The sequence below is a fragment of the Anser brachyrhynchus genome, assembly GCF_964034855.1.
Source record: "Anser brachyrhynchus genome assembly, chromosome: Z".
NCBI lineage: Eukaryota > Metazoa > Chordata > Aves > Anseriformes > Anatidae > Anser > Anser brachyrhynchus.
The window spans coordinates 30,986,107-31,012,823 of NC_137697.1; the positions used below are offsets into that span (position 1 = coordinate 30,986,107).

The 26,717-nt window shown below is 36.8% G+C and overlaps 1 protein-coding gene across 6 annotated transcripts in view; it reads left to right on the plus strand.

Annotated features, from left to right (window-relative positions):
- Positions 1 to 26,717, plus strand: part of CNTLN (centlein) — a 207,847-nt gene that overhangs the window by 55,742 nt on the left and 125,388 nt on the right. For all 6 annotated transcript variants that reach the window (XM_080574484.1, XM_080574486.1, XM_080574483.1 and 3 more), the window contains 3 exons: positions 2,477 to 2,610; positions 15,096 to 15,258; positions 24,364 to 24,552. In XM_080574484.1, coding sequence (XP_080430610.1) covers positions 2,477 to 2,610; positions 15,096 to 15,258; positions 24,364 to 24,552 — 486 coding nt within the window. The remainder of the gene's footprint in view (positions 1 to 2,476; positions 2,611 to 15,095; positions 15,259 to 24,363; positions 24,553 to 26,717) is intronic.

Genomic DNA, 26,717 nt, shown 5'->3' on the forward strand with positions numbered 1-26,717 from the left:
ATATATAACTGAATTATTAGATGTTTTGACTTGCTATATTTTACATAGCATTTACTTTAGTATATTTCAGAATGCTGTAGAAATTTGCATTCTATACAATACAATTCAGATTAATTTGAAAACCAGGTTTTGAAGAATTGTATTTAGCAAATTTTCAGTCTGCCTGCTTACATAATAGAACTGCCTTCTCAGGTACTGTATCAACTAAAAGGCAACATAGTACATTTCATTGATTTTAAAAAATGGAAATATTCAGCAACTGAGTGTAAAAGTTTAGAGTATTTCACAGTCTTACATTCCTGACTGGTGCACAGAAACCCTATTGAATGCCTCAGTATATGATACTGCAGTATTTTTCTGTTTCACAATTTTATGTTTTTAACACCGAGTCACACAGAGAATCATCTAGGTTGGAAGAGACTTCCAAGATCATCTAGTCCAACCTATGACCTAGCACTAACAAGTCCTCCACTAAACCATATCGCTAAGCTCTACATCTAAACGTCTTTTAAAGACCTCCAGGGATGGTGACTCAACCACTTCCCTGGGCAGCCCATTCCAATGCCTAACAGCCCTTTCTGTAGAGAAGTTCTTCCTAACATCCAACCTAAACCTCCTCTGGCGCAACTTTAGACCATTCCCCCTCATCCTGTCACCAGGCATGTGAGAAAATAGACCTATCCCCACCTTGCTATACATCTCCATTATATAACTTTATAAAGTTGTATTTAGGGCAAAATCATTTATTACCCATTTTACTTTGCAGTGGATGATGGGAATTTGAGTACTGGTGAGATGAGATTTGTTTTTTTTTAATCTATACCATGAAAATTCTCTGCAACTCGTTAGCATGGTATGAGAGACACACAAATAGAATTTACTCACAGAAAATGTGAGCTATTGTCATTTTTGTTAACGTAAAATTTGTAAGATAGCAATCGTCGTCTCAATCCACAATAACTTCTTAATTCTGAGGAAAAAACAACACTCAGGAGAAACCCTAAATTGTTACATTGCAAGCCTTACAACATTTCAACGTTTTCATGTGTTGATAGAATGAACTTTTTCCTATCATTCTGGAGTCTTTTGTTGTCTGAGAACAAGTAATCTTTGTTACCAAAAATTAGACTTTAGGATTGAATGATGACTCATCAGTGGGGTACACCTGGTAGGTAACTAGAGATTTATGATGAAGCAAGTAGTTTTTCTGCTTCATTCATTCATTGCTATTTCCCCAAATTAATGTTACTGTTATTAACGGGATATGATAATTCTTGTCAAAATGCAAAGAACTTGATTGTAGTACACTTCTGATACATCCAAATATGCGTCACAGTTTTATGCTATTTTAAAGCAAGACAGTTAATTATTCACTGCTATTAAGTGAATAATTTTAGTGAACTATTTTTCAGCTACAAAAATATTTTGAATTCAATATTCAACGTATCACTGCTGAAAGGGAAATCTGAGCATTTTTTGTTTCTGTGCAGTTTTGTTTGACTCAGTCTGTAGTCTCAAAGTCTGGAAAATAGACTAACGTACAATTGGCCATAGATTTGGGATGCTATCCTAGTAGGACTTTTTTTTTTTTTAATTGTAGATGAAGCGTAGAGTACTTGCATTACTGAGAATAAGTGATTGTGTTTATAAGTAGTGTGATACTGAAGTAGGTCTAAAGGTGTTGCCACTTCCTGAAACTCTGCTCTAGACAGTGATGTAGTGCCTCTGTTTCTATTTTTGCCTGAGAATACTCTAGGAGAACAGTCATGCAAAGCTTCTTAGGGACTAAAGTGCCATTCTAAGCTACTAAGCCTCCAGAGAACTCTAGTGAGGTCACTATGTACAGCCATCAGAGTCCTGCTTGAGTAAGCTGGCTTGCTATTACATTCCCAGATACACCTTATACTATGCTACTTTCACAGCAAGGCTTACTGTGAAAGACAAGCTATTGCTTGTTTACGTTGTTTTCAATGAGCATTCCCATAAGTTTTCTTCTTTGTATGCTGTTTCTTTTCCTGAATTGGAAGTGCAAAGTCAGAGCATCTGAGACTGACAAGGAATCTCAAAAACAAATCTCTATCCAGGATTTTTAGTTTCTGTGTGTGGCATTGTATAGTCTTTGAGAAATTAAAACAATAAAAGCCAAAAGCAAGGTTTAATCAATCAGTAGTCAACTAGTCTAGTATTGCTTTGCAAGGATTTGATTCAGGATTCTCCTATGTGCAACAAGTGAACTAAGGATAATTTCTTAGAATAGGGGTCCATCTAAAATTTGACATGCAACTTTTTTCTGGGGTTTCATTTTTCATATACACACACATGCACGTATACCTGTATATATTTGCTTAGACCACAATGTATGCATATATCTATGTGCACATGCATAAATCTATATATGTAGGTTACATGGATAGATTTTGGTAGATTTTAACTCTTGTATATTACCTTTAATATATATTAAATGTTTTCTTTGCAGAATTTGGAAACTGATTTAACAGATGCAAGAGAACAAATTAAAGAATTAAACAGTAAATGCAGTAACTTGTTATCTCAGCTAGCTGTGAAACAGGAAGAACTTTCCCAAAAAGAATGTGATATGACCAGGACTAAGTAAGTATTGCATGTTTTCATTAACTTGAACTCTGAATGTTCTCAAAAAGACTGTTGTTCCATTTGTAAAGCATTATCTTGCATTAGAAGTACTTTTGTGCAAAAGTACTTTCATAGCATGCTTTTCCACAAAATGTAAAATTTTTGGAGGTGTTCTAGTAGCTGGCAGTTCATGTGGACTCTCTTTGATAATAGCATTGGGTCAGAGAACAACCAATCTCCACTGCAAGTAACAAAATACCAATACAATCAGTGACACAGACATTCAGCTGGAGAGGCTATCTGACCTAAATTTGGGAAAGTTTTAAGCCTAACTTAATCTTTTTAATTAGAGTAAAATCTGAAAAGTCATCAAGAGTCTATATGCAGGCCTTTTCCAAGGTTCAAAGTGTAGTGATTTAAGCTTTATTAGAAGTCTCACACACCGTGTTCTTACACTGAATCTGGAACATAAGTGCAATATCCTCAAGTTGTAATATCCTCAAGTTGAGGATATTACAAACTGACTTTGCCAAGTCGCTGAACTTAAAATTTCTCAAAATGAATTCTTTGCTATTTATTAGAGAAAAGCCTCTTAGGATTTGTAACAGACAGATATCATTTATAAAACACGTAATTGAAATAAATGCTTTTTTTTGAACGTGAGGTAACAAAAAATACTCCAACACATGTATTTTGAATTGTTTGAGGTCTTTTTCTGTATGTTTATCCATACAAACAAACTTTCAAATTGATGGAGAAGAGTAAACTGCAACTTTAGCAAACTGATTGTATGTGTTTTCCTGTGTGCTCAAATGATTTCTGTCCTATCAGTTTAACTTGCATTGTGATGAATGATCATGTTTTTCCGCATTACTAGTATGTGAGTTATGCTTTACACATTATGTATGTACACATTTGTTCAGTATCATTGTAATTCAATATCTGCTAACCTTTCTTTCAAGGTCAAATTTCAAATATACTTTTTTTTTTTTGGTGATACAGAATGCTAAAATTGTTCCTTATTTTCCTAAAGTATGTAGATAAACTATTTCTATTGGCTTTTAATTAAAAAGGCGAAGTCTAATTTAAATGAAAGAAAACAACAACAATAGAATAAAAGAGAAAAAAGCTATGAGGAAAAAAAAGTCTTTGGATGAGTCTACTCATCCTAGGTCAGGATCTTGGAACTGTGTTGACTTCATGACTGAAGTGTTTGGTTGTTCCTTGTTTTTTTTTGGTAACTGATATATTTTTTTGCTGTTGTTATCCTTGTTTAAAACTTAGAGTTATAAACGTATCGCATTGAATTTTCAGTGTTACATTCATGCTGGCAGAAAAATTCTTCCACAAATAATTTGGAAAATACCCCATCTCCCTTGCCACCTCCCATCAGTCATTTCAAACTTTTGGAGGTGAAAAAGACTTGCAAATCTTTCTCTTTCCTCCCCACTGCTCTGTTTCATCTCTCCCTGTCTGCTGCATGCTTGCCTTCCCCACCCTTCCCTTTTTTGAAAATAGATGAGAAACACAGTCCTAATTAGAAACAAGCTCTGGAGGAGAAAAGTAAGGAAGCTGGCTTCTTTCTTTTGGTATCTTCCTTCGTATGTAGTACAGGAAGATATAGAAAAATATTCTTTCAACTGACACCTCTATAACTTTATAGTACTGTCTGAAATTTGTAGGGCAGATACTCAAATCAATTGGAAAAGAAAGTCTCTGAGGGTCTAGGTGCAAACTGGTCTGGTGCTCTGTTTCTTTTGCCATTTTAATTTCTTGCTCTGTTCTGCATATCTGCCAGTTTGTTAGCAAGATTGTTTTTTCAGTTAAACAGTAACTATGTCTGCTATCACTAGGGGAAATATTTTCTCTAGGAGGCAATTGTCGGTGAATTAACAGGGACTAAAATTTTGCAGTACTCTGGTCCTCACAGGTGTTTTTGAAAGTCTCACCCAGTGTAAATCAAAAGTCTGTCACAGACTTCTGGGGGATGGAAGGTAAATATTCTAAGACCTGTGAACAGCCAGTTTTTACAGAACCCCTCCTCTGCATGGCAGATATCTTCAAAAATCAAGAAGTTGCCACCTTTCTTTGATTTTTTTTTTCCCAAAGCATTCTTGATTCATTGGGTATAGTTTCTAACTCCCAGAGTAGCTGCAAAATGCATTTCATTGTTATATTCTTCATGCTTATCTTCAGTACAGATTTTCTGGATCTGTTTAGAGTCCCTGGTAGCCTTTTCATTTTTATGTTCTTGAAGAATGTTAAATCCTGCTGTTCATTTCTGAAAATTAATCCTGTTGCATATTTGTGATTTTTGTTTTAAATTATTCTAAATGTCAGGATTTGGAACTTTGTACTTACTGCTCAGCACTCACTGGTGGTCTGTGTCTCAGTGGCACAGAGCTCTGGCGGGACTCTGGACATCAAACTGGAAAGGCCTGCTTGACTCAGACTTGTCTGCTGCTGTCACAGGTATCCAGGCAATATTAAACTGTTTGAAGATGTATCAAGCCCTGTTGTAAGAGAAATAAGAATCTCTTTCCTCTATATTTGTACTGGAAGCATGTTCCTGGGATTCTTTTGATCAGTTTCTAGCCTGAATCTATTCCTGACCATTTTACAAGGACTATTTTTTTGGTAACAATATTGCTTGTTTTTATTTTTTCTCCCTTCTGCTCTTGCTGCTTACCTCCATGCTGTAAATTATGAGGCAGTCAGATTTCTACTTGGCCCTTATTTCACTGCTGTGGGATTTTTGGGTTATTCTTTTCTGTGTGCTGTAAACAATTTCATGGTATCTATGCCATTCCCCTGAGAAGCCATAATTCATAGTACCTGTCACTGTATTGTATTTCTAAATTACAGGTAATGGAATCTAGAGATTTTTTGAATTACCCCAAACCTTCTTATATTCCCCTGGTAAGAGGAGTAACTGAGGTTCTCAGAATCCCAGCATTCACCAAAACTGTGGTGATGAAACAAAGCCAACAATGTCACCTAAGGTGGTGGATGAGATGAACTATGTGATGAATGCTATTTGCAATGCAGTTATATAGGTTCTGGAGTGACCATAGCTACTCATTTCGTTTACATCTCTGGGAAACCACGTTTTACTGCAAAACTGTTAGTGTGTATAGTATGTAAGTGTTTTATTTAATATTATCCTCAAAGGATAGGAGAAAACATTACTTCAGTCTTTTCAGATACGAGCACTGGAGCTATCTCTACCCTAAACAATAGTATGAATCTTAAGAATGGTTACTGCCAGGACAAGGTGTCAAATACCTGAGTTTTGCTGCATTCCAGTTTGTACTGTCTTTATGTAGTGTCAACCTATTGGTTGTGGAAGGTCTCTGTCTCTAAAGGAGTCTTAACTTGAAAAGCACAAGGCTGCTCCTTAGGTGATTTCCCTCTTTCTACAAACAAGACTGTTTGAACAACCCGAAGTGCCTCATTTTAAACTAGTACTTGAGTTTTTACACAATGTTAGCATGCGGATGTCCGCAGTGTCTTTCTGCTCTGTCCTTTGGCATTTCTGCTGTTCACTGTCTCTTTCTACTCTTATTTTATTCATTCTTCTACAGTTCTCATTCCTGAACCAAGCATAGCGGTGGCCCATTATTTCTCATTGTGAAGCCACCATTCATGACTAGTTAGCCCTATCAGAGCGAGACTTGTAAATCCTTTAAAATCATCTGAAAGTTGCAGTTGTTTTCTTCAGTAACTCGTAAGCAAAAAACAAACAAACAACAACAACAACAAAAAAAACCACAGCAGAACAAACAAAAAAAACCACAATTGTCAATTAGGTCAATATCATAGACTGAAAAGTAATCCTATGAAGGAGTTAAGTTATTCCAGCTTCTCTAAGAGGTAGTCTGTATTTCATCATCATCCTCCAGTTGGTTCAGCCTCCTCCTGAGTTCTCTGTAATCATTTCAGATATCCAAATGGAGGTACACTGGGAGGCAGCCAAACAGCTGAGTTTACATAACAAGTTGAGTGAGCTTTAAGAAACAGTTAAAAGCAAATTAAAAATAAATAAATTTGAAAACAAGAAGAACAAGCAATAGCTAATTATGTGACAGGTCTTACTCAGTACTTCACTTTTCCATGCACTGATATCAGTAGGGATGTCCTCACTGATGGTCCCAGCTAATTATAGGAAATCCAAACTGAACAGTTCTTTATCTGGCTCCAGAGGGTTTGTGGTCCTGTTTCACAGAGCTCTTCTACTTTGATACAAAGAGCTATTTATGGTTTAATATGTGTATAATTTACCCTTCCCTTTATCCAGAAAAGCTACCTTTATATCAATCCAAAGGATTTCTTCAATATATCAGTTTGAAATATGATGCAAGGCATGCTTTTTTAAAGTTCTGGGTTGTGGGCATATAGGTTCTTCACAGATCTGGTCTACCTAAATTAAAAGTGTTGTTTCTGGTTAGTCAAACGTGGAAATGTAGATTTCTTTTTTCACTTCTAATCTATTTTAAATACATTCCAGTATGTATAGTGGCAGTTGGAATGCCTAACTAGGTAGTTACAAGTTAAAGTCCTTGAATTCTATTTGTACAACAATACTTTTTAAAACAGTTCACAAGAAGATTTCAATCCAGAATTATCTTACGTGAAACTAAAAGTAGTTTATTTATTTAAAAACAATTTCAGTGTGATTTTATTTATGTTTTTACTTTCGGTTAGTGACATCTTGTTTGTTTGTTGTTTTTGTTTTTAATTTAAATAAGTTTATTGGCACATAGTTGCTGTAGTGTTTAGAAGTATTTAAAATATGTTGGATTTCTGAATCAAAGACTTGAATGAGTACCTGTATTTCATTGATAGCGTCTAATGTGTTTGAAAATCATTTGACTATATTGATGAGTTCATACTTCTAAGCAGTTCCTTGTGAACTAAGCTTTGTAAGATCCTTATTATTTCTTTCTTACTCATTGCTCTTTTTCCCCTCCTATTGTTTAATTTTTGTCCAGAGAACATGAAAAATGCCATTCAGAAGGAAACATAGATGTAACTAGTTTAAAAGATTTTGGAGTATGCTTAATTATTTTGAATTGTGCGTGTGTTTCATAAACATGAAGAATAAGTTTTTAATATTGGTCTTTCCTGTAATTAGCTTTATGAAACTCCAGTCAATGTCACATTTTTTGTCAATGTTTTATCTTTCCTATAACTATTGTTCAGTTTTGTGTTCAGCATTTTCTTTTTATTTTAGAATAAATTGTTTCTCATCTTTCTTCTCTAGCATTCTAAAAATTCAATTATTTTAGAAGAAGTTTGTGTCTAAAAAATATAGATCAGCAGTTCAAACTCATTTTTCTTTCTGAATCAACAGTTTTCCTTGATTGTTTCCCGATGAAAAGGATTTTAAGATTCTTATGCAATTCCAGAATGCTAATGTTGAAGTAATTGCATAAATATTTGCAATGTTTAAAGCAAAATCTTCCTAGGTTATTGTAATTTTATTTCTGTGGTTGAAATAATATAGTTCTGCTTCTCTATTTTGACTCGTGAAAAACCTGATGTTTTTTCATGGCAGGCTCCTCACTGTGACTTGTAGAGTATAGCTTACTTTCTGTACATTTCTTGGTTTCACATTGTGTAGGTCTTATCATGTTAGATTATAATCTAAAAAAGGCTGTATTTTTCATTTGTTTTGTTTTTGTTTTAATCTCAGTAATACCATTGTTAAATGGAGTTAAATACTACTCAGTGTGCCATGGTGTTTGTGCTTATATTTGTGTGTGTATATCCTACTTGTATATGTATATATAAACAGCCACATACACTTTAAATATTCTACATATAGATGTATATATTTGTGTATATACATATATATGTGTTTGTGAATGTAGGCACATACATTTTCAGTGCCTATTATGACCTTCGTTACATCCAATTTGAAATTTTTCATTATTTCTTCTGTTCCATGTTCACCTGAGAGTATCATTTTACTTAGCAGTTGATATCTTTAACCTGCTGCAATGACAGGCAGGCGTCTGTCCTGTGGAGTGCTTAGTAGTTTGGTGATTTGGGTATGCATATTAGTAGATACTTTGATCAGAAATTCATTTTTATCATGTAACTATTTATCTGATTATCATGGTGCTGATTTTGTATGCACTTTTAGAGCACACTCAAAGCAAATTAGTAACAGAGTCAAAAAGAATCCCTAAGAGGCCGAAGCTGGCAGGCAGTTCTGGAGGTTGTGTAGTTCCTCAGCTCCAGTACGTCCGGCCTCCCGCTCCTGCAGGGTCACCTCTAGATGTCTACCCACGATGGTGTCTAGTTGAGTTTGAGCATATCCAAGTGTGGAGACTCCACGGGCTGTCTGAGTAGCCTATTTGTTTTGGACCAGTCTTAGAGTATAAAAACATTTTTCTTATGTTCAATTGGAATGTCACGTTATTGTGGTTTAGCCCCAGCAGGCAGCTCAGCCCCACACAGCCGCTCGCTCACTGTCCCCGGGTGGGATGGGGGAGAGAATCGGAGAGGTGAAAGTGTGAGAACTTGCGGGTTGAGGACAGTTCACCAGGCAAAGGCAAAAGCAAAAAAGCAAAAGTGTGCAAGCAAAGCCAAACCATGAATCCATTCACCACTTCCCACAGCAGGCAGGTGTTCAGCCACTTCCAGGAAAGCAGGGCTCAGCGTGCAGAATGGCTTCTTGGGAAGACAAACGCCATCACTACAAACATCCTCCCCTCCTCTTCCTCCTCCTTTACCCCAGCTGTTATTGCCGAGCATACCATCCCATCGTATGGGACATGCGTGTGGCCCAGCCTGGGCCAGCTGTCCTGGCTGTGTCCCCCCCCAGCTCCTGGAGCACCCCCAGGCTCCTTGCTGGCAGGGCAGCACGAGGGGCTGAAAAGGCCTTGGCTCTGTGTGAGCACTGCTCTGCAACAAGTAAACATTGGTGTGATATCACCACTATTTTCATTACAAATCCAAACCACAGCATCATATGAGCCTCTACAGAGAAAATTAACTCTATCCCAGCCAAAACCATGATATGTATTTTTAATTTTTGTTCATTGCCTCTTTTCTTATTACTGTACACTGCTGGGAAGAGACTATGCATCTTCTTTATAACCTTCCATCAGGTATTCATAAATATTTGTAATATCCTTCTGAGCTTTCTCATCTCCAAGCTGAACAGTCTCAGCTTTTCTCAGCCTCTTCTTGTAGGGCAGATGCTCCAAACCTTTTATCATCTCTGTGGCCTTTCACTGGACTTGCTTCAATATTTCCATGTCTCTTACACTCAGGAGTCCAGGTGTGTCTCACCAGTTCTGGACAGAAAGTCACCTCTCTGAGCCTGCTGGCAGTGCTTTTATCAGTTCAGCTTGGGATGCTGTTAGTCTTTTTTGCCACAAGAGCACATTGCTGACTCATGGTCTACTTTAGGATCCCCAGGGAATTTTCTACCAAGCAACAGCTTTCCAGCTGTTCAGGTCCCTAGCCTGTGCATGTGGGTGGGTTTATTCCTCCCCAGGCAGAGTAATTTGCAATTCCCTTTGCTGAACTTTATGAGGTTCCTGTTGGCCTATTTGTCCAGCCTCTCACAATCCCTCCAAATGGCAGCACAACCAACCATGTGGTACAACAACCACTCCTGCCAGCTTTGTCACCTGCAAATTATAGGGTGCACTCAGTCCCATTGTCTAGGTCATTGACCATGATGTTAAACAGTACTTGCCCCCTTGTTGGTGCTTGGGGTACTCCATTAGTGCGTGGCCTTCACCTCTACTTTGTGTATCTGATCACAACACTTTGAGCTCAGTAGTTTGTCTGGATGTGAATCCACCTTACTGCTCACTTACCTAGCTTATCCCTCATCAGTCTGTCCACCAACATTTTATAGGTTACAGGGTCAAAATCTTTCCTGGAATCAAGATAAAAATCATAGAATCATAGAATATCCCAAGTTGCAAGGGACCCATAAGGATCATCGAGTCCATCTCCTGGCACCACACAGGTCTACCCAAAATTTTAGACCATGTGATTAGGTGCACAGTCTTCACAACGCTTCTTAAATTCAGACAGGCTTGGTGCAGTGACTACTTCTCTGGGGAGCCTGTTCCAGCGTGCGACCACCCTCTCGGTGAAGAACCTTTTCTTGATGTCTAGCCTAAACCTCCCCTCCCTCAGCTTGGCACCATTAATCACTAAAATCATCCATTGTTCTCCCCTTGTCCACTGAGCAAGTCATCAGAGAAGTCTGTCAGGTCAGTTAAGCATCATTTCCCATTTATAACTTCTTGCTGACTGCTCCCAGTGACATTTTTGTCCTTTATGTGCTCCATCACCTTCCCAGAAACTGAGGTGAGTCTGAGCACTCTAGTTTCCCAAATCCTTCTTGAAGGTAGGAGTGACATACTTTCTTCAAGTCCTCAGTAACTTCACCTGTTGACCATTCAAAGATAATTGAGCCTCTTTGTGCACTAGTAAGTGCATTGCGTAAGTCCCCATGGGCAGTATGTCTTGTTTGTTTAAATATTCTCTAACCCAGTCCTCCTCCACTGAAAGTAAGTCTTCCTTGGTTTAGACCTTTCCATGTGTCACGGCCACCTAGGATTACTGGAGTCAAGTGTTACCTTAAAAGAGTAGAAGAAGATGTTGAGTACTTCAGCCTTTTCCGTATGCTCTGCTGCTAGAATCCCTGCTGCTTTCAGTAGTGAGCCCACTTTATCCCTCGTCTTACAAAAGCCTCCTGTCGCTCTTTAAGTCCCTCACCATGTTCAACACCAGACAGATTTTGGCTTTACTAACCCCATACCTGCATGCTTGGACACCTTTAAATTCCTCCTGGTCTCCTGTCCCCTCCTTCTATATGTTGTATCCTTTCTTTTACATTTGAATGTAGTCAGAGGAGGTCCTTGTTCAGCCGTGCAAGCTTTCTGCCTTGTTCACCCGTGCAAGCTTTCTGCCACCTTTGCTTGTCATACCCCTCATTGGAAAGGACCATTGTTGAGCTGTGAGGAGGTGATCCTTGAAAATTGACCAACACTTCGGGATTCTTCTCTCTAGGCCGATATTACATATTAATACAAATAGGTCCCTGCAAAGACCCAAGTATACTCGTGAAATCTGGGGTTGTGGTCCTGCTTTTTAGCATACTCCCTTCTCCCAGGATCCTGAACTTCATCATCTCATGGTTGTTGCAGAGACGGCTGCTCCCAACCTTTATATCTCTGACCAGTTCTTCCATGTTTGTAAGTATAGATTCCAGGAAAGTGTCTCCCCTCCATCAGCCTGTGGCAAAAAATTGTCATCAATCCACTCCAGAAACCTGCTGGATGGCTTGTTTTCTCTTGTGTTGTCCCTACAGCATATACTGGAGAGCTTCAAGTCTCCCATGAAGACCAGGGTCTGTGCACATTAATCAGCCAGTTTTCTGAAGAGGGCTTCATTCTCTTTCTTAATCAGGCAGAATCAGGAAGCAGCCACCGTGTCATCCACATTGATCTTTCCTACAAATCTTGACCCACAAGTTCTCACCTGTTTTTTTGCCCATACTTGGCAGAGCTCTGTTCATTCACACTGCTCTCTCACATAAAGGGTGATTTCTTGCCATCCCAGACTGTCCTTAAAAAAAACTGGATTGCTGACATGCATGGGTACAGGGTATGTAAGTTATCTCGTTTTGTCTCAGTGCTCGCAGTGAGACCTGTAACAGCAGGCAGGTCTCTGATTCCTCATGTCTTCCTCTGTGGGGAAAAGCTGTGCACATTGGAGCAGCTGCTTTAGATGGGTGCCCAGTGGTGCTGGTTCCCCAGGAAGACATTAGGCGCCTCCCACATACAGTTGTCCTGTCAGCACTCCCTTATTTATGTGCATATGCTTGAGGTGGTCCCCAGTGAGCCTTGTATTGCTCATCACAAGGTCTTTCCTATCTATGTCACTCTGCACCCCGCAGCTTGCCAAGCTGGGCCATGGGTCCCTTGCTTGTTAGTTGCTTATCATCTCTAAACGTTTCTAGTTTAAAGCTCTCCTTACCAAGCTGGTCTGTCATCAAAGGTGCTTCACTGTGTGAATTTATTTGTGTTACACCTTTGGTGCTGAATTCCTGGTTAGATTGTGCATCATTTTCTCATCCCTGTATAAAAATGAAATTAAAGGAAGTTCCCATTGTGGATTTACGATGTAAAAATATTACCTCATTCAATGAATAGGACAAAGCAGTTGTAATGTGCAATTGCAAATTAAATACAGTGGTCATGTATTTTTGTGTTTAGAGAACTTTCCAGATGGCAACTGTTTTGGTTTGTATAACCTTTTACTCAAAACAAACATAAAAAAAACCACACACAAAAATAAACAACAAAAACATTAAAAAAAAACAACACCCCTAGCAAGTTAGGGTACGTGTACGGAGGAGCAAGGTTTGGTTTGATTCATTGTAATGCAGAGTAATGGACCTGTGAGCGAGTTCCCTTACATTTCGTAGTCCTTGAATTTAACATGAGCGAAGCAGCTGTGCTCTGACTGTGCGGCAGTTCTTGGATGGCTGCAAGGTTTAGCTCCCCCACAACCCCTCCTGTTTCGGATATGACTCAAAGCCTGATGAAGTCAACAGAAAGATTCCCATTGACCTTAATACACTTCATGGGCTGGCCATTAGAGAACACATAATACTGTGCAGTCTCAGGTGACAGACACAGATAACTGCATTGATGTTTGCATACAAATTAAAGAGCAGCAATGTAGCAGAGAGGTCTTTGCAATGGCTACTACCAACATTTCCAGCAGTATCTGAGGATTCAACATTATCACATTTTCTTCCCTTCCACAACGAAATAAAGATCTGATTGGAGAACCTGTGCAAAATTAACAAAGTCTCTGTTTTGACTGCAGTGCAAAATTGTGTCATTTTCTAGTATATGCTCACAGTCTGGGAGATAATACTGAAGTGCTTGGTTGGAAGCCTGATGTACAGGGTGTTGGGAAGTGCTAATATACCACTGTATTCCCAGTCCTGTTGCTGTGTTTGTGAACAGAATTAAATTAGTACATGTGCAGTTGTACTTCCATTTTGTAACATAAAGACTCCGTGCTACATCTCTACCCTTATTATTTTTGAGGTGCTACTTTAAATGTCATTGAAAATAGTAGGACTTAAATACTGTAAAGTAAGCATGCCTATAAGTATTCTCTTGTATTGTCTTATTGACAGACATTTTTAACAGTGCATTTGTTTTATAACATTAAGGTGTCTGACTGTGCTATTGTGGTACATTTAATTTCAATTTTTATGTAATTATTCAGGTGATATACTACTTAGTGAAGTGTTAACATATTGAATAGTGGGACGAGTCTTAAGAAATAAAATTCTCCTTGCTATCAGTGTTTTATTTTGAAAGTTCTTTTAAAATGGTTAGTTTGTCATTCTGAGATTTCTCAGAAAAGCACATGAAAGTTGTTTTTTCTGCTTATCTTTTGTACAATAATTTTTGTCTGGACATATCCAACAGTATTATAAAAATGTAACAATAATTTTTGTTGTTAATGATAATTGTAGGCGCAGAGAAGTCATGTATGTGTTGGAGGTCAGTGAGAAAATTCTTTGAGGATATTAGGGAGAAAATTAGTTGGAGGGATGAACTTACATCAGTATCTGTACTTAACACTACTCTGGAATGTGATTGTGAATTAAACAGGATTAAGTAGAAAAAAATATATAAACAAAATGGAGTTGGCTGAAGTTTTGACACATGCTACAGCAAATATTCCAAGTTTTTAATGATCATTCATAGTAACAGTTCTTCAGGTCTTCACTTCTGCTTTAATTTATAAGATCTATTTCAGTACAATAAAATTCTCAAGCAGAGTTATTTTACTAGATCCAGCTTCTTATTGCACTACAACACAATTCCTATTATTATGTTTATAGAGCTTTAATTGTTATGTTATGCGGTACACACCAAACTCTTATTTTGCATATGATTATTGCAATATGCTGTATCTACAGTCAGAAATTAATCTGTCAGAAGACATACTTCATGTGTCCAAGGAGTAGACGCATTTCAGAAAAGAGAATTGCTTTACACACATACAAGCTAAGATAAGCTTTTATCTTTTCTTCTTATTGTTTTAATTAAAAACAACAACAAGAAAAAGAAAACTTTCTTTACAGTCCATGTGTTCTAAATATTTTACATTTTGACACTTAACAGCTAAAGAGTTAACTGAATATTGATTAGAAAGTGTTGATGCAGTAATGAAAATCCATTTATTTCGGAGCAGTTAGAACATTAGAAGGAAATTGAAAGACATTCCATTCTGAAACTTAACTGTTTTGTAGATATTTCACAAAAGTATGTGATAAATATTTTATATATATCTTCTATTGTTTATAAGGCAATTGACAGAAAAATAAATGAAAATAGGAAGCTCGTTATCTACAATAAAATTATTTGAACACAATTGTTTAACAGAGGTCATTGTTATTCTTTTCTTAATTTCTCTTTATTGCTTGCTTTGCACAGGAAGGAGTTACAGGAGCTGCAGAATCTTTACAGACAAAACATGACACATACAGCACAGCAGGCTGAGCTGATACAGCAGCTTCAGGCTCTTAATACTGATACACAAAAAGTACTGAAGGACCAAGAGGATGCGCACACAGCTGAAACAATGTCGTACCAAAAAGTATGCCTGCCTCTTTTATGATCACAGGGTTCATATAACTGTCCCTCCAGTATCAATGAACAGAGTAATCAAAGCACTGCGTAGTGTTGTATACGTTGAATCTCTGGATCCTTGTTACCAAAATATGGTTGGCAGAGTAACAGTGTTTTTTGGCCTAATTATATCCCAGCATATATGGCCTCTTGCTTATCTTGAATTAATGAACCTTAAAGATTTACTTAAGGAAAGGAGGAAAAATAGAAGTCTGAGGAAAAATAGAAGTGAATTACTACACATACCAAATCTATATAACTTTGTGTTGTCTATATTTTTCTTCTTCCTCTTTAGAGGTTTCATTTGATAAATTTGTTGTTGGTAAGTTAGGAGAAGAAATTCCTTCCATCATTAAATTGTGTATTTGTGTGAATCTCTGTCAGTTTTACTAGTTTAAGCGTTTGGTGTCTTTTTTTGTTTTTTTTGTTGGTTTTTTTTTGCCAAAATGCAAAAACTTCATGAATCAAAAATAATTTGAAACAAATGTTACAGTGACAGCTTTTTAGGTGGATAACTAATTGACAAAATCACAGCTATATTTAACATTTAAGGGACAGATTTCACATTTTTGATGAATAAATGATAATCCTAAAGAGTTGACACACGTATACTACCCAGAATTTCTTGCGTTGTGTGTGACAAATGTGATTGGGATGTGTTTTTCAGTCTGTAAGAAATACAGGAGATAATGTTTCTAAAAAGGAAAGAAACCTGAGAAGAAGACATATACAACTTTCATGTACTTCCCACCAATTTTGGAACTGTTTTCTCAAACTGTATTCGAGCAGTGCTTTTCCAAAAAGCAGGTGTTTCCCTTCTTCATCTAACCTACGGTATATAGTGCGTGCTGAAATTCTGAAGATGGGCATAAGTCAAGCCAGCATCAGTACCGGAGTTCTAAAGACACGTTTGGTTAATATTTTATGGCACTTTATGCTCAGCACATTCTCGTGTACATAAATGTGCAAAAGTATGGTGTACAGTTAGATACATAATACTGCACTGGACTTTCAGTTTCTAGACATTGCTTTCTGTTCACTGTAATAGTAGCCCAACCAAGCTACAAGTAGGTTTCTGTCAGAGTTATTCTGCACATGTACAGGGCAGGAGGAGTTCTGTCAATCTGGGGCAAGACAAAGTAAATTATGGATTTATTTTTTTTAAGATACAGAATTTTAGGTATCAGGTATTGCTATTTCTTTCTTTTTTCATCCTCCAGTCAATGCTTCTGTGGCTGTTAAAATGGATCCTTTGAAGAGTCACTCAAAAAAAAATTGACATAAGTGAAGATAATATAAACTCTCTTCATCAATGTTTATAAGGCTTAGAAGTGTTCTTCTGAGACTAGTTCTGCAACATATAAGGGAAAAAACATTCGGATTTTCTTGAGACAGCTTTAAAACATGACAAAACCTTTTATAAAAAGTTAAATTTACCCTGCAAAGTAGTGATTTTGCCAGCATATTTTATTTCATAAAAAAAGATAAGTTACTTTTGTATTACGGAAAATTGATGGTATGCTTGCACAGTTGTTTGGGCAAGCCTCTTCTAAATTAGGCTTGATTCACAATCCATGACTGCTTCAGAAATCTGGTTCAGAGTTCTTGGTCTGTCTTAGCAGAACTTAAGAGTTCAGCTTACTTGGTGATGCAACAAGAACAAGAATACTGTAGCTTTGCTGATAAGGCAAGGACTTCAACTCATAACATGACCCAGAAATTTACAGTTTTGAAGGTGTAGAATTCAAATTTTTTTTCCAACATAGAGGAGTAAGGTTTACATCCAGAAAAAGACAACCCAACTATTTTGACAATTGACTGTTCTGGAACTGATAAACCGTCTTTTAGCATTTCTGAAAACATCTAGGTGTTTTACACCTGGAAGAAATGCGCTCTTTTTGTTTTTTATAAAAATACGCACAAGAAAGTAAGTTTCTTAAGTCAGATAGATCTTCTAAAGCATTTGGTAAATTGAGGCAGGAGATCTTTGGAGGGGAAAACGAGGAGTTCTCTTATAGGATATTCTATACTTTTGATTAGTAAACTGTATAAAATAACAAACTGTAATTGCTTCAAAGGAACATGTAGTTCCCAAATCATAAGTTCTGAAGTCACAGCAGGCCTTTGGAAAACTCAGCATCTATAAAAATAATACAAATGCCTGTTTTTTCCTTGAATGAGAGACGCAAACTATTGCAGACAAATGTGTGTTCTGTTTGTCTTCCATGCGTTAATAATATGCTGGCTGCAACAGCTAGATAAGGACGTGTCAGCTATTCCATAGACATATTCACAGAGGAATATTTTCCAACTGCTCCAAATGGCATTGAGCCTATCAGTGTGTGCATCCTATGATATATTGTCCCTTACAGCAAGATCAATGACCTCTCTGTTAGTGGTCAGATAGGCAGTATATGCTATAGCTCAGGCAGCGTGGCTGGCTGACATACTCCAAGTTCATTGTAACAGTCTACCGTTAGGAAGAACTGCTCTCTGCACTGATGTTAATGTGTAGTATGAAACAGTAGACTAAGTAAAGAAAATACCTGTCTGTTACATCAGATCAGGGTTGTGAACTTGCACTGGATTACGTGTAAATCCATTGTGGACCACAATTCTCTTCCAAGTCTAGCTATAGTGGGCAGCGTACATATGTGAAGATCTGTAATCCATTTTGTCAAGTTGCATTGACTTGACATACAGCTACCTTTTCCTTTTTTTTTTTTTTTTTAAATACAAATTTTAAGGATGCTGTGTTCTGCAATAACTCTTCTATGTTAGAGCATTTCTGGAAACAAATTGATATCTATTTCATATTGCAGCTGTAGTTCTCATTCTCAAGGATAGGGAATATTTTTCTAAAATGTATAGCATCTGTTTTAGTGGTCCCAAATACTCCAGGGACTTCATTCCTGTGCTGGATTTAATGAGACTCAATAGATTTGTCCTCACCGACAATTTCAAGGTGGAGAGACTTCAATCAATACTAGGGATAATAAGACAAGAAGAGATTCTGAACTCCTTAGCCAGCTTATCACAGTTTTCTGAAATTTACAATTTAGGGCCTTTGTTTGTATAATGCAGTGCTTTCTCTTGATCTGATGTGGCCTTTAGGTTCTTTGTTAATCATACTGATTAAAATTCTCTTAGTGGAAGGCCCTTTTAGTGAGATGGTAATATCATTATTTGTCTTTCAATAGGAAGTAATAATTAGTGTCCTGAAACAACAGATAGAGAATACTGTGGATAGTGGTACACTAGATGTGTGTGATGAAGAAAGGCATTGCTCAATAGTTAGATTCTTGGCATATTTAGAAAACAAAATAAGATTTTTCAGTTGTGAGGCATTGCAAAATTTGCATCAAGTGCAGCATAAAATAGGTGAAAAATAGTACAGCATCAGATGCATTTTCAGATGTTGTGGTTAATTTTGTGCCTGCTGCTGCCATTCCAAGTCCTTTTCATGGTGTTCACATGTAGAGATAGTTTGCTTTCCTTCAAGTCTGAGAAAGTGTAATCAGAATGTCAAGTTACTGGCTTTTCTGTCTTAAGATTAAATTTCATCACTGCCAATCTTCTCTGGGACCACAAGAACAACAGTTAAGCATAGTTAAAAATCACATATACCTGCTTATTTGTATGCATTTTTTTTTAGCATTGAATCCAAAAAATTAAAACGTTTATAAATGTTAGTAATAACACGGGTTCTTCCTCAAGTTGGAATGAAATACACATGTTCTCTCACACCGGGTAAGAACTGAAAGAAACTAGCTATCCAGTCAAGCCTACCAAAGTCCACATCATTAATAAGTGAATTGGTGTTTTTGTAGTCCACTTTGTTGATGAAAGCTCTGAGAGACTCATATCTTTATTGAAGATTAACGTGCACTTTAGTTCATGCTGCGACAATATTTTCTATTGTTGGGAGATGTGTTAATTAGGTTATTCTGTTTATATCTTCTATATCAAATTCCACCACAGTTGTTCTCACACTAGCAAGCAGATTTTGGGTGCGCCTGTAGGTTAAAAGTAAAGAAGTGTGTAGACTGTGGCTCTCTCAGGGTGATGTTAAACTCTGCACTCACAGGTGATGATTTTCATGTTTGAAAAATCCTGTGCTGAGATTCTTAGTGTGCTTTAGTTCCTCTGGTTATTTCTGTAGACTGTTGCTTGTAGAATGCTTTTTTTTTTTTAAAAAAAAAAGTAAAGAGTCTATAATTCTGTCACCAATGTTTTCAAACCATTATTTTTAATATTTCTGACGATACAGTATTTTTTTACATTATGTAAAACATAGATTGAAGACATTTTGTGAACTGGTGAGACAGTGCAAGAAGAGATGTATGTCAAAAAAGGAAGGAAAAATTTTAAGGTTAAACTTAAGTATTTTTGTTAGTAATACCTACTATGATCTGATTTAGAATGAACAGATTTAAATGTTTCTGAATTTTATGTGTAATCAGGTTGGTAATGGTTGTGTAGTCACAATGGGGGATTTTAAACTACCATTTGCAGTAAGAATTATTAACATTTTTCTTCATTAACCAAGGCTGGTATTCTTTACAAGCCCGCCGAATGTCCTCTGCCAGCACAGTCTATGCAAAGAAGACAGCTTACATCTCTACGGGTGGCATCGCATGGCATGGCATACATACCTCTTTGGTCAGCTTAGGTCGGCTGCCCCGGCGGCGTCCCCTTCCCACCTCTTGCCCACTGCAGCCTGCTGACTTTTGGAGGATGTTGTAGGGCCACCCTTGGTGCTGCGCCCGCACAGCTCAGCAGTAACCCAAACGTTGGTGTGGCATCTGGGCTGCTTGAACTGCACACGCAGGGCAGGGGCTGCTGGGCGGAAAATGGGCTCCATCCCAGCCGGAGGCAGTACAGTGTAGTGAATGTGCAGTCTGTAGTCTGGAGTGCCTCTTCAGTTTCATCCTAGAGCTTCTCCAGCTGATTTTTGTCCTTGTTCTTCTCAAATTCTCGTAAGCAGCGTGATCTTGTAACATGAATTTCTGTGACAGCGTTATTAGTTCCCCTTATAGCTTTATGGTAACTCAGTTTAGACTTTCTTTCCATTTGTTTCTTTACTGTATGTCTAGTGTTACTGTATGTTTGCATTCATTTGCTCTGGTCTCTGCAGTGATACACAGTTCTTTAGGGGTGAGCACTTAGGCAAGCATTTAATGTAGGTTAAATTTTATATATTGTTTTTATGTTTATTTATTGTTTTATATCATTGGTTATGGTTGCATTTTAATGAGTGGCTCTACACTAGTGTTTTAGATCCTCACAGAAGTATGGTTTTGAAGGAGATCTCTCAGCTGTCCCCACTTCCTGTGCTTGTGTTGATACCATAGAAAAGTCCATGAAAGCATTAACTAAATTCCTTTTGGATTAAACAGAACCGCAAAATGTGTTCCAGCTGTTAATTGGCTTCAGTATGCAGGACCACTCTAAACCTAGTTTAAAATAAATCCCGCACACTTATGTAATGTGAGTGTTGGATATTTGTGTCAACTGTTTCACTTTTTTTTTTTTCCAATTGCACTACGATTCTAATATACAGTCTAATAGATAACATAGGCTAATTACCTAGTTTTATTAGCTTTTATTGGTATTCCTCAGCGTTTCTTGGCCTTAATTTTGCCTTCACACATATTTAACATATGCCAGTGCTTTACCTCATCCCACCATTCCAGACTGTTAAAATTTTTTATCAATTTTTGGGCAGGCTTTAGAGTCCTGCCTTTTGGTTATCCTGGAAGTTCTAGCTTTGGTCTGCCATTTTTAGATGATCAGCTGACACTAAACATACCTATTCTTGTAATGAAGTTTCGTGTTTTAAGTAGCTCTTCAGATATCTATCAAAAACTGTTTTCTGGTAAAATCAGTTAAATCCATATAGGAAATTTTGGGGAAGCTGAGAAATAGGGGATACTTTTATTTTTATACTTCAGCTAAGTTACTCTTCCTTCCTGTCTGATAAATAAAGCTCTTGTGTCATATAGACTAAATGTATTGCAGTGTACTGGCTTCAGATACTTTTAATCTTTCTTTATTTGCTTTTAAGTACCTTTACGTATAACAGTCTGTGTTGCCTGTCAAAGAAAGGACAGCTTTAAGGCATTATAAAGAGATACTCAAAATACAGTCTCTGCAACAGTTTTTGCAGAACAAAGTCTTGTGTTACTGGTGGCTGTTGCCTTTTTTCTATCTACCAAATTTCACAGTATGTATATGGAGTGTATGTATGTGTAAAGAATGATTTAAAATCTTTTCCTTTTTCTTTCTGTCCTGTAAACATAAATATTTTTTTTCTCTCATATTGGCGATTAAACAATTTCCTGGTCAAATCTCACATCTTACTAACATCCATGCAAGATATAACCACTCACTTATGTATAGTCAAGAATTCACACCTCTTTTCTATGAAGATGTATAGTTCTGAGATAAATAATTTATAACATTTTTTGTCTTTCTTTTGTATTTTCTACTCAGTATTCTCTCTCTGTAGTCCTCTGATATCCATATTACATCTTTTCTCTCTACACCTAATCTTTTGTGTCTTTATTAATGGTAGATCTATTTTACCATGTTATTCAATTTTGTATGTTCTGGATTGTGCTTACAGCAGTGTGACTAAATGTGGTATTTCTTCTAAACCAGGTGAAAAATGAGCAGAAAATACCAGCATAATCCCATATAAACTTAAAGTATGTATGCAATCCAGAAAACAGTTTTCATGGCAATAAATGAAAAGATACAGAGTCAAACTGAAATCTGGATGTTGTTCTAGTTATCTCTGGACAGTAGATAAAACTATTTATTTTCATACAGATAATTTTAATTTTGAAATTTCCTGATGTTAAATATTCTTTCTTAATCTCAGTCCTGAAAACTAACACATTGATGTTTGGGAAAAAAAAAAAAAAAAGGTAAAAAGATGAATTCTATGAATTTGTTTCTTGCACACTAGCTTTTAGCTAGTTTTATACTTCAAATATGTGTGTTCTGTAATTGTTGTTTTCAAGCTAGAAAGGTTGGAAAAGTTTATGCAAATAGAAAGACATGCTATTTGTCTTGTCCTGACAAATGCTTACTACCAAAAATACCCATTAGCTACATTAGAGAAGGTGGCTGCCAGCTAAAAAATAGGCATCATATTTTTGATGTTCTCCATTCATCTTACTAGGATGCTACCTTTCAGATACTATAATTATGACCACTTAAGTGCTGCTAGTCATAAAACCAGCAAATTGTCATACCGGTATGATCTAGCTAATGAGCTTATATAGTTATAGCTGGAAGTAACTGTGCCTTGACGTTCCATTCATTTGGAAGGACATTATCTAAAAATGCATGTTTTTGGTAAATTACCTGTTTATTTGCTGTGAAATACTTACTGATTTCCATAAACAATTGGCTAATCATGAACTTGAATTTTCAGAGGTGATGTAAGCTCTCTTAACTATATAAGAAAGATTCAGTAGGCACAGAAATTTCAATGTAAAATTTTAATTTTTAAGACTCAAGAGTCAAAGTATCAATATATCTGGACATAGAATTAATTTCACCTAGCCAACATAATTTCTAATCTGTTCTGGGAATAGAAAAGCAGTAAGTACCTTGTCCTATGTGGATTTTGAAATCCTTGGGTGTAGAAAATTATAGGAAGAAAGAAAGGAAGGGGCTTTATTGTTTGCAATATCTCCTGCAAAGTGATAGGTAGACAAGTTCCAAACTAAAAAGTTGTGATTCTTTTTCTGAAGGCTTTAAATTCTAAGCAATGTAAGCAGATGAAGCAGAGAAAGAAGCATATCATTTAAGTAAATTTAACTAAAGCTGCCAAGACAGTAAAGAGTAACTTTTTTACATTTTTTTAAATGTCTATCAGATAAACATTATCAAGATTCTGAATTTCTAATTTTCATACTTAATTACTTTCTTTTGGGAGGAATGGCAGTAATGGGCCTTCTAAAGAAAACTGTCAGCTGCAGAAGTACATGCCTTGCACGGATTATTTCATGGTAGAATAAATAGTCAGAGGGAAAGTTGTTTATTTGGAGAAACAAGGGTAATCAAAGGAATGTTTGGACTGCAGTGTTTGAGTAGTAAAGCTATAGAGTCAAGTATTTCCTTCAGAATCTGAACTGTTGTTTGTTGAGCTACAGGTTTATTTTTCAAGCTGACTTGTATTTTTTTTAATAAAAATTTGATTTTGTTTTAAAAGTTCTCAGATCTTTATAATAGAACGGTAAAAGTGGAGAGATGGAATAGCTGTTCCCTTACTCTTGCAGAATAAGTTATTCTCAGCTATATGGCACATGCTGCTAGTTATTACTTAGGTGGAGTTCTAGAAATTCTTAGTGGATATGGAATCTCTTATAAAATAACTGCAGAATATGTATTATATTCTGCTTCCAGCGAGAGAACAGTTGAACAGCCAGGGAACCTTCTAATATCATCTTTGGATTTTATAACTAATGTCCAAAAAATTCCAAGGGATAATTATTTAATCAACTATTTTACACTTACACAAATTGCAGGAGGCATTAGTGGATTCACTGTATTGCTACCCAAGCTATATTTAAAATGTTAGTTAAAAGAATCAAGTTATTCTATACCAGACATGGATGGTGTTTTGTATTCTCAATCCTTTAATGCCATTCCCTGTAATGATCCTTTTTTTTCCCCAATTCTCAATAAGTGATTTTTTCCTTTTTTTTTTCTCTCTGTATTTTATAGTGTTATATAACCTATTAAAAATTGATTTTTAGGTATTCATTTATGTGCATAAATGCCATAAAAAAGCAGTTGAAACATAACATTCTGATATAAGTTGTGCATGTCTAGAAAAACTTGTTTCAAACTTAGTTTCAGGGTTTGTCACAATCACTGTTTTCCAACATACAGAGGTTGCTAGGATTCAGGAGGACAAGAAATGTGAAATAATTGTCAAAAGTGAGGGTGATCTTTGCAGCCAAGTTGCTTAAATTATACTTCCTCTTGTCCTGTGTCTGCCTTCACTGATGCTATTTTTAATTGTTTTTTTTTTTTCTCTTTCCCCCTCTCATAGCTTTATAATGACTTGACTTTATGTTTTGAAACTGCTAAAACAAGTGAAATTCAACTGCAGCAAAGCTGTGCCTCTCTTCAGGAGCAGTTAGTTGGAAAAGATCAGAAGATTTGTCAGTTACAGCAACAACTTCAGCAGGCTCATGATGCTTTAAATGTACAACACCAGGATTCTTCTCATGAATTACAGGTGAGACCATTTTTAGAATACCACAAGTTGTTTCTTCTTGTTTTAAATTAATCTTCTAGGCGAGGCAGTTTTAGAGGAAATTGAAGAGTTTTTTTGTTTTAATGAAAAAATGTGCAGTTGTGCTGCTGCAGTAGTGTGACTTTCTGCTGTTGCTAATAGAGGGTACTTTGCAATTAATTTGTATCTCTCCTTGAAAATAAACTGAGTAACAGTGTCAGTATTCAATCAGACTCTTATTTATGTGCTCTAACAAAGCTAAAAAAAAAGACACCAAAAATAAAACCAAAATGATTTTGTTTCTGAAAAAAAAAGTGAAGTTTTTGCATTTTCTCTGTGGAGATGTAATATATTGGACTTGGTTTGTTCTGTTTTTCCTGAACATGAAACTAAACTTTAGATCATAAATCTAAAGAAAGTATTATGGTGGAAAGACAGACTTGTCTAAAAATTGCTAAGCTTTCAGGTACCATTTGGAACTATTATAATAAATCCTTCACTTCCACTAACAGGCTTCCAAGTTCCCAAACGTGCCAGATCTTATGTGTATACCCCTGACATTTTCCAAAGGCCAATTTATGACTTAAACTGAATTTAAAAAGAAATAATGTCACCAGCAGGACTAGGGAAATGATTGTCCCTTTGTACGCAGCACTGATGAGACCACACCTCGAGTCCTGTGTTCAGTTTTGAGCCCCTCGCTATAAGGATATCGAGTTGCTGGAATTCATTCAGAGAAGAACAAAGCTTGTGAAGGGATTAGGAAGCGCGTGTTATGAGGAGCAACTCAGGAAACCGGGGTTGTTTGGTCTGGAGGAGGCTAATTTGTAACTAAAATAAAAATTTTATTTTAGAAAGATTTGCATGAGAAACACTTAAATACATAAACAAGGTATTTTAAGGCAGACTCCATCCAGTGTTACCGTGCAAAAATTCTGTGACTTACTAGTCTTCTAACATCAGTATTTTAGTGTTTTCAGTTTATTAAGCTTACATCACACAGTCTTTAAAATACTGATTTGGATTGGAATACAAGTGGTAAAAAATCGCATGGAGAGAGAAACTCCCATTTCTTTCAGTTGTTTAGAGTTGTGTGTTGAGTTGTTTAGCTTTTATCCAGCATACTTTGTATTGCAATATGAATGTTTAAAGTCCACATGAGAGGCTTAGTTTTCTATTTCATGTTACTAGTGCAGTATGGCAAGAGGCAGATATCTTGTTCCAAGTGTGGTGCTGTAAATTTTGTTTTATGGATTAGGAACATTTCAGTAACAAAAGCTAATTCCTTACAAAATGCTTTTAATGTTACACTTGTTTAGGCTTTCCTGTTAAGAAAATTTACCCATTTAGTTTAGTTGCATAACAAGTTTCTCAGTCTTGCACCCCCTATGAGTCAAAGCTTGCCACAACATATCTTTCAGTTTTTAGAAAAATTCGATTAATTATGCATTAATTTCAGGTGATCACAAAAATCTCAAAACACACAAATACTTGCTTACAAGTAGGCAACATATGGCCAGCAGGTCAAGAGAGGTGGTTCTTCCCCTCTGTTCTGCATTGATGAGGCCACATCTCGAGTACTGTGTCCAGTTCTGGGCCCCCCAGTATGTGTCCAGTATGGGCATACTGGACAGAGTGCAATGGCAGGCCACCAAGGCGATCAAGGGTCTGGAGCACCTCTCCTGTGAGGAAAGCTGAGAGAGTTGGTATGTTGGCCTGGCAAAGAGGAAGCTTAGGGGGAATCTTAGCAATGTGTATAAATACCTGAAGAGAGAGTGCACAGAAAATGGAGCCATTCTATTTTAGTGGTGCCCAGTGACAGGATAAGAGACAGTGGGCACAAACTGGAACACTGGAGGTTCCGACTAACCATCAGGAAGCACTTCTTTACTGTACAGATGAGGGAGCACTGCCACAGGTTGCCCAGAGAGGCTGTGGAGTCTCCTTCCTTGGGGGTCTTCAAAAGCCCATGTGATGGTGGTGGTCCTGGACAGCCTGCTCAGGGTCTCCCTGCTTGACCAGGGGCTTTGGACAAGATGGCCTCCAGAGGTTCCTTCCCACTGCAACCATTCTGTCATTCTGTGATACTGTAGTAAAATGGTATTTATATGGGACAAGGTGATGCCAAATCACAGTGAATGTTTAGAACTATGTAATATGTTCTAATG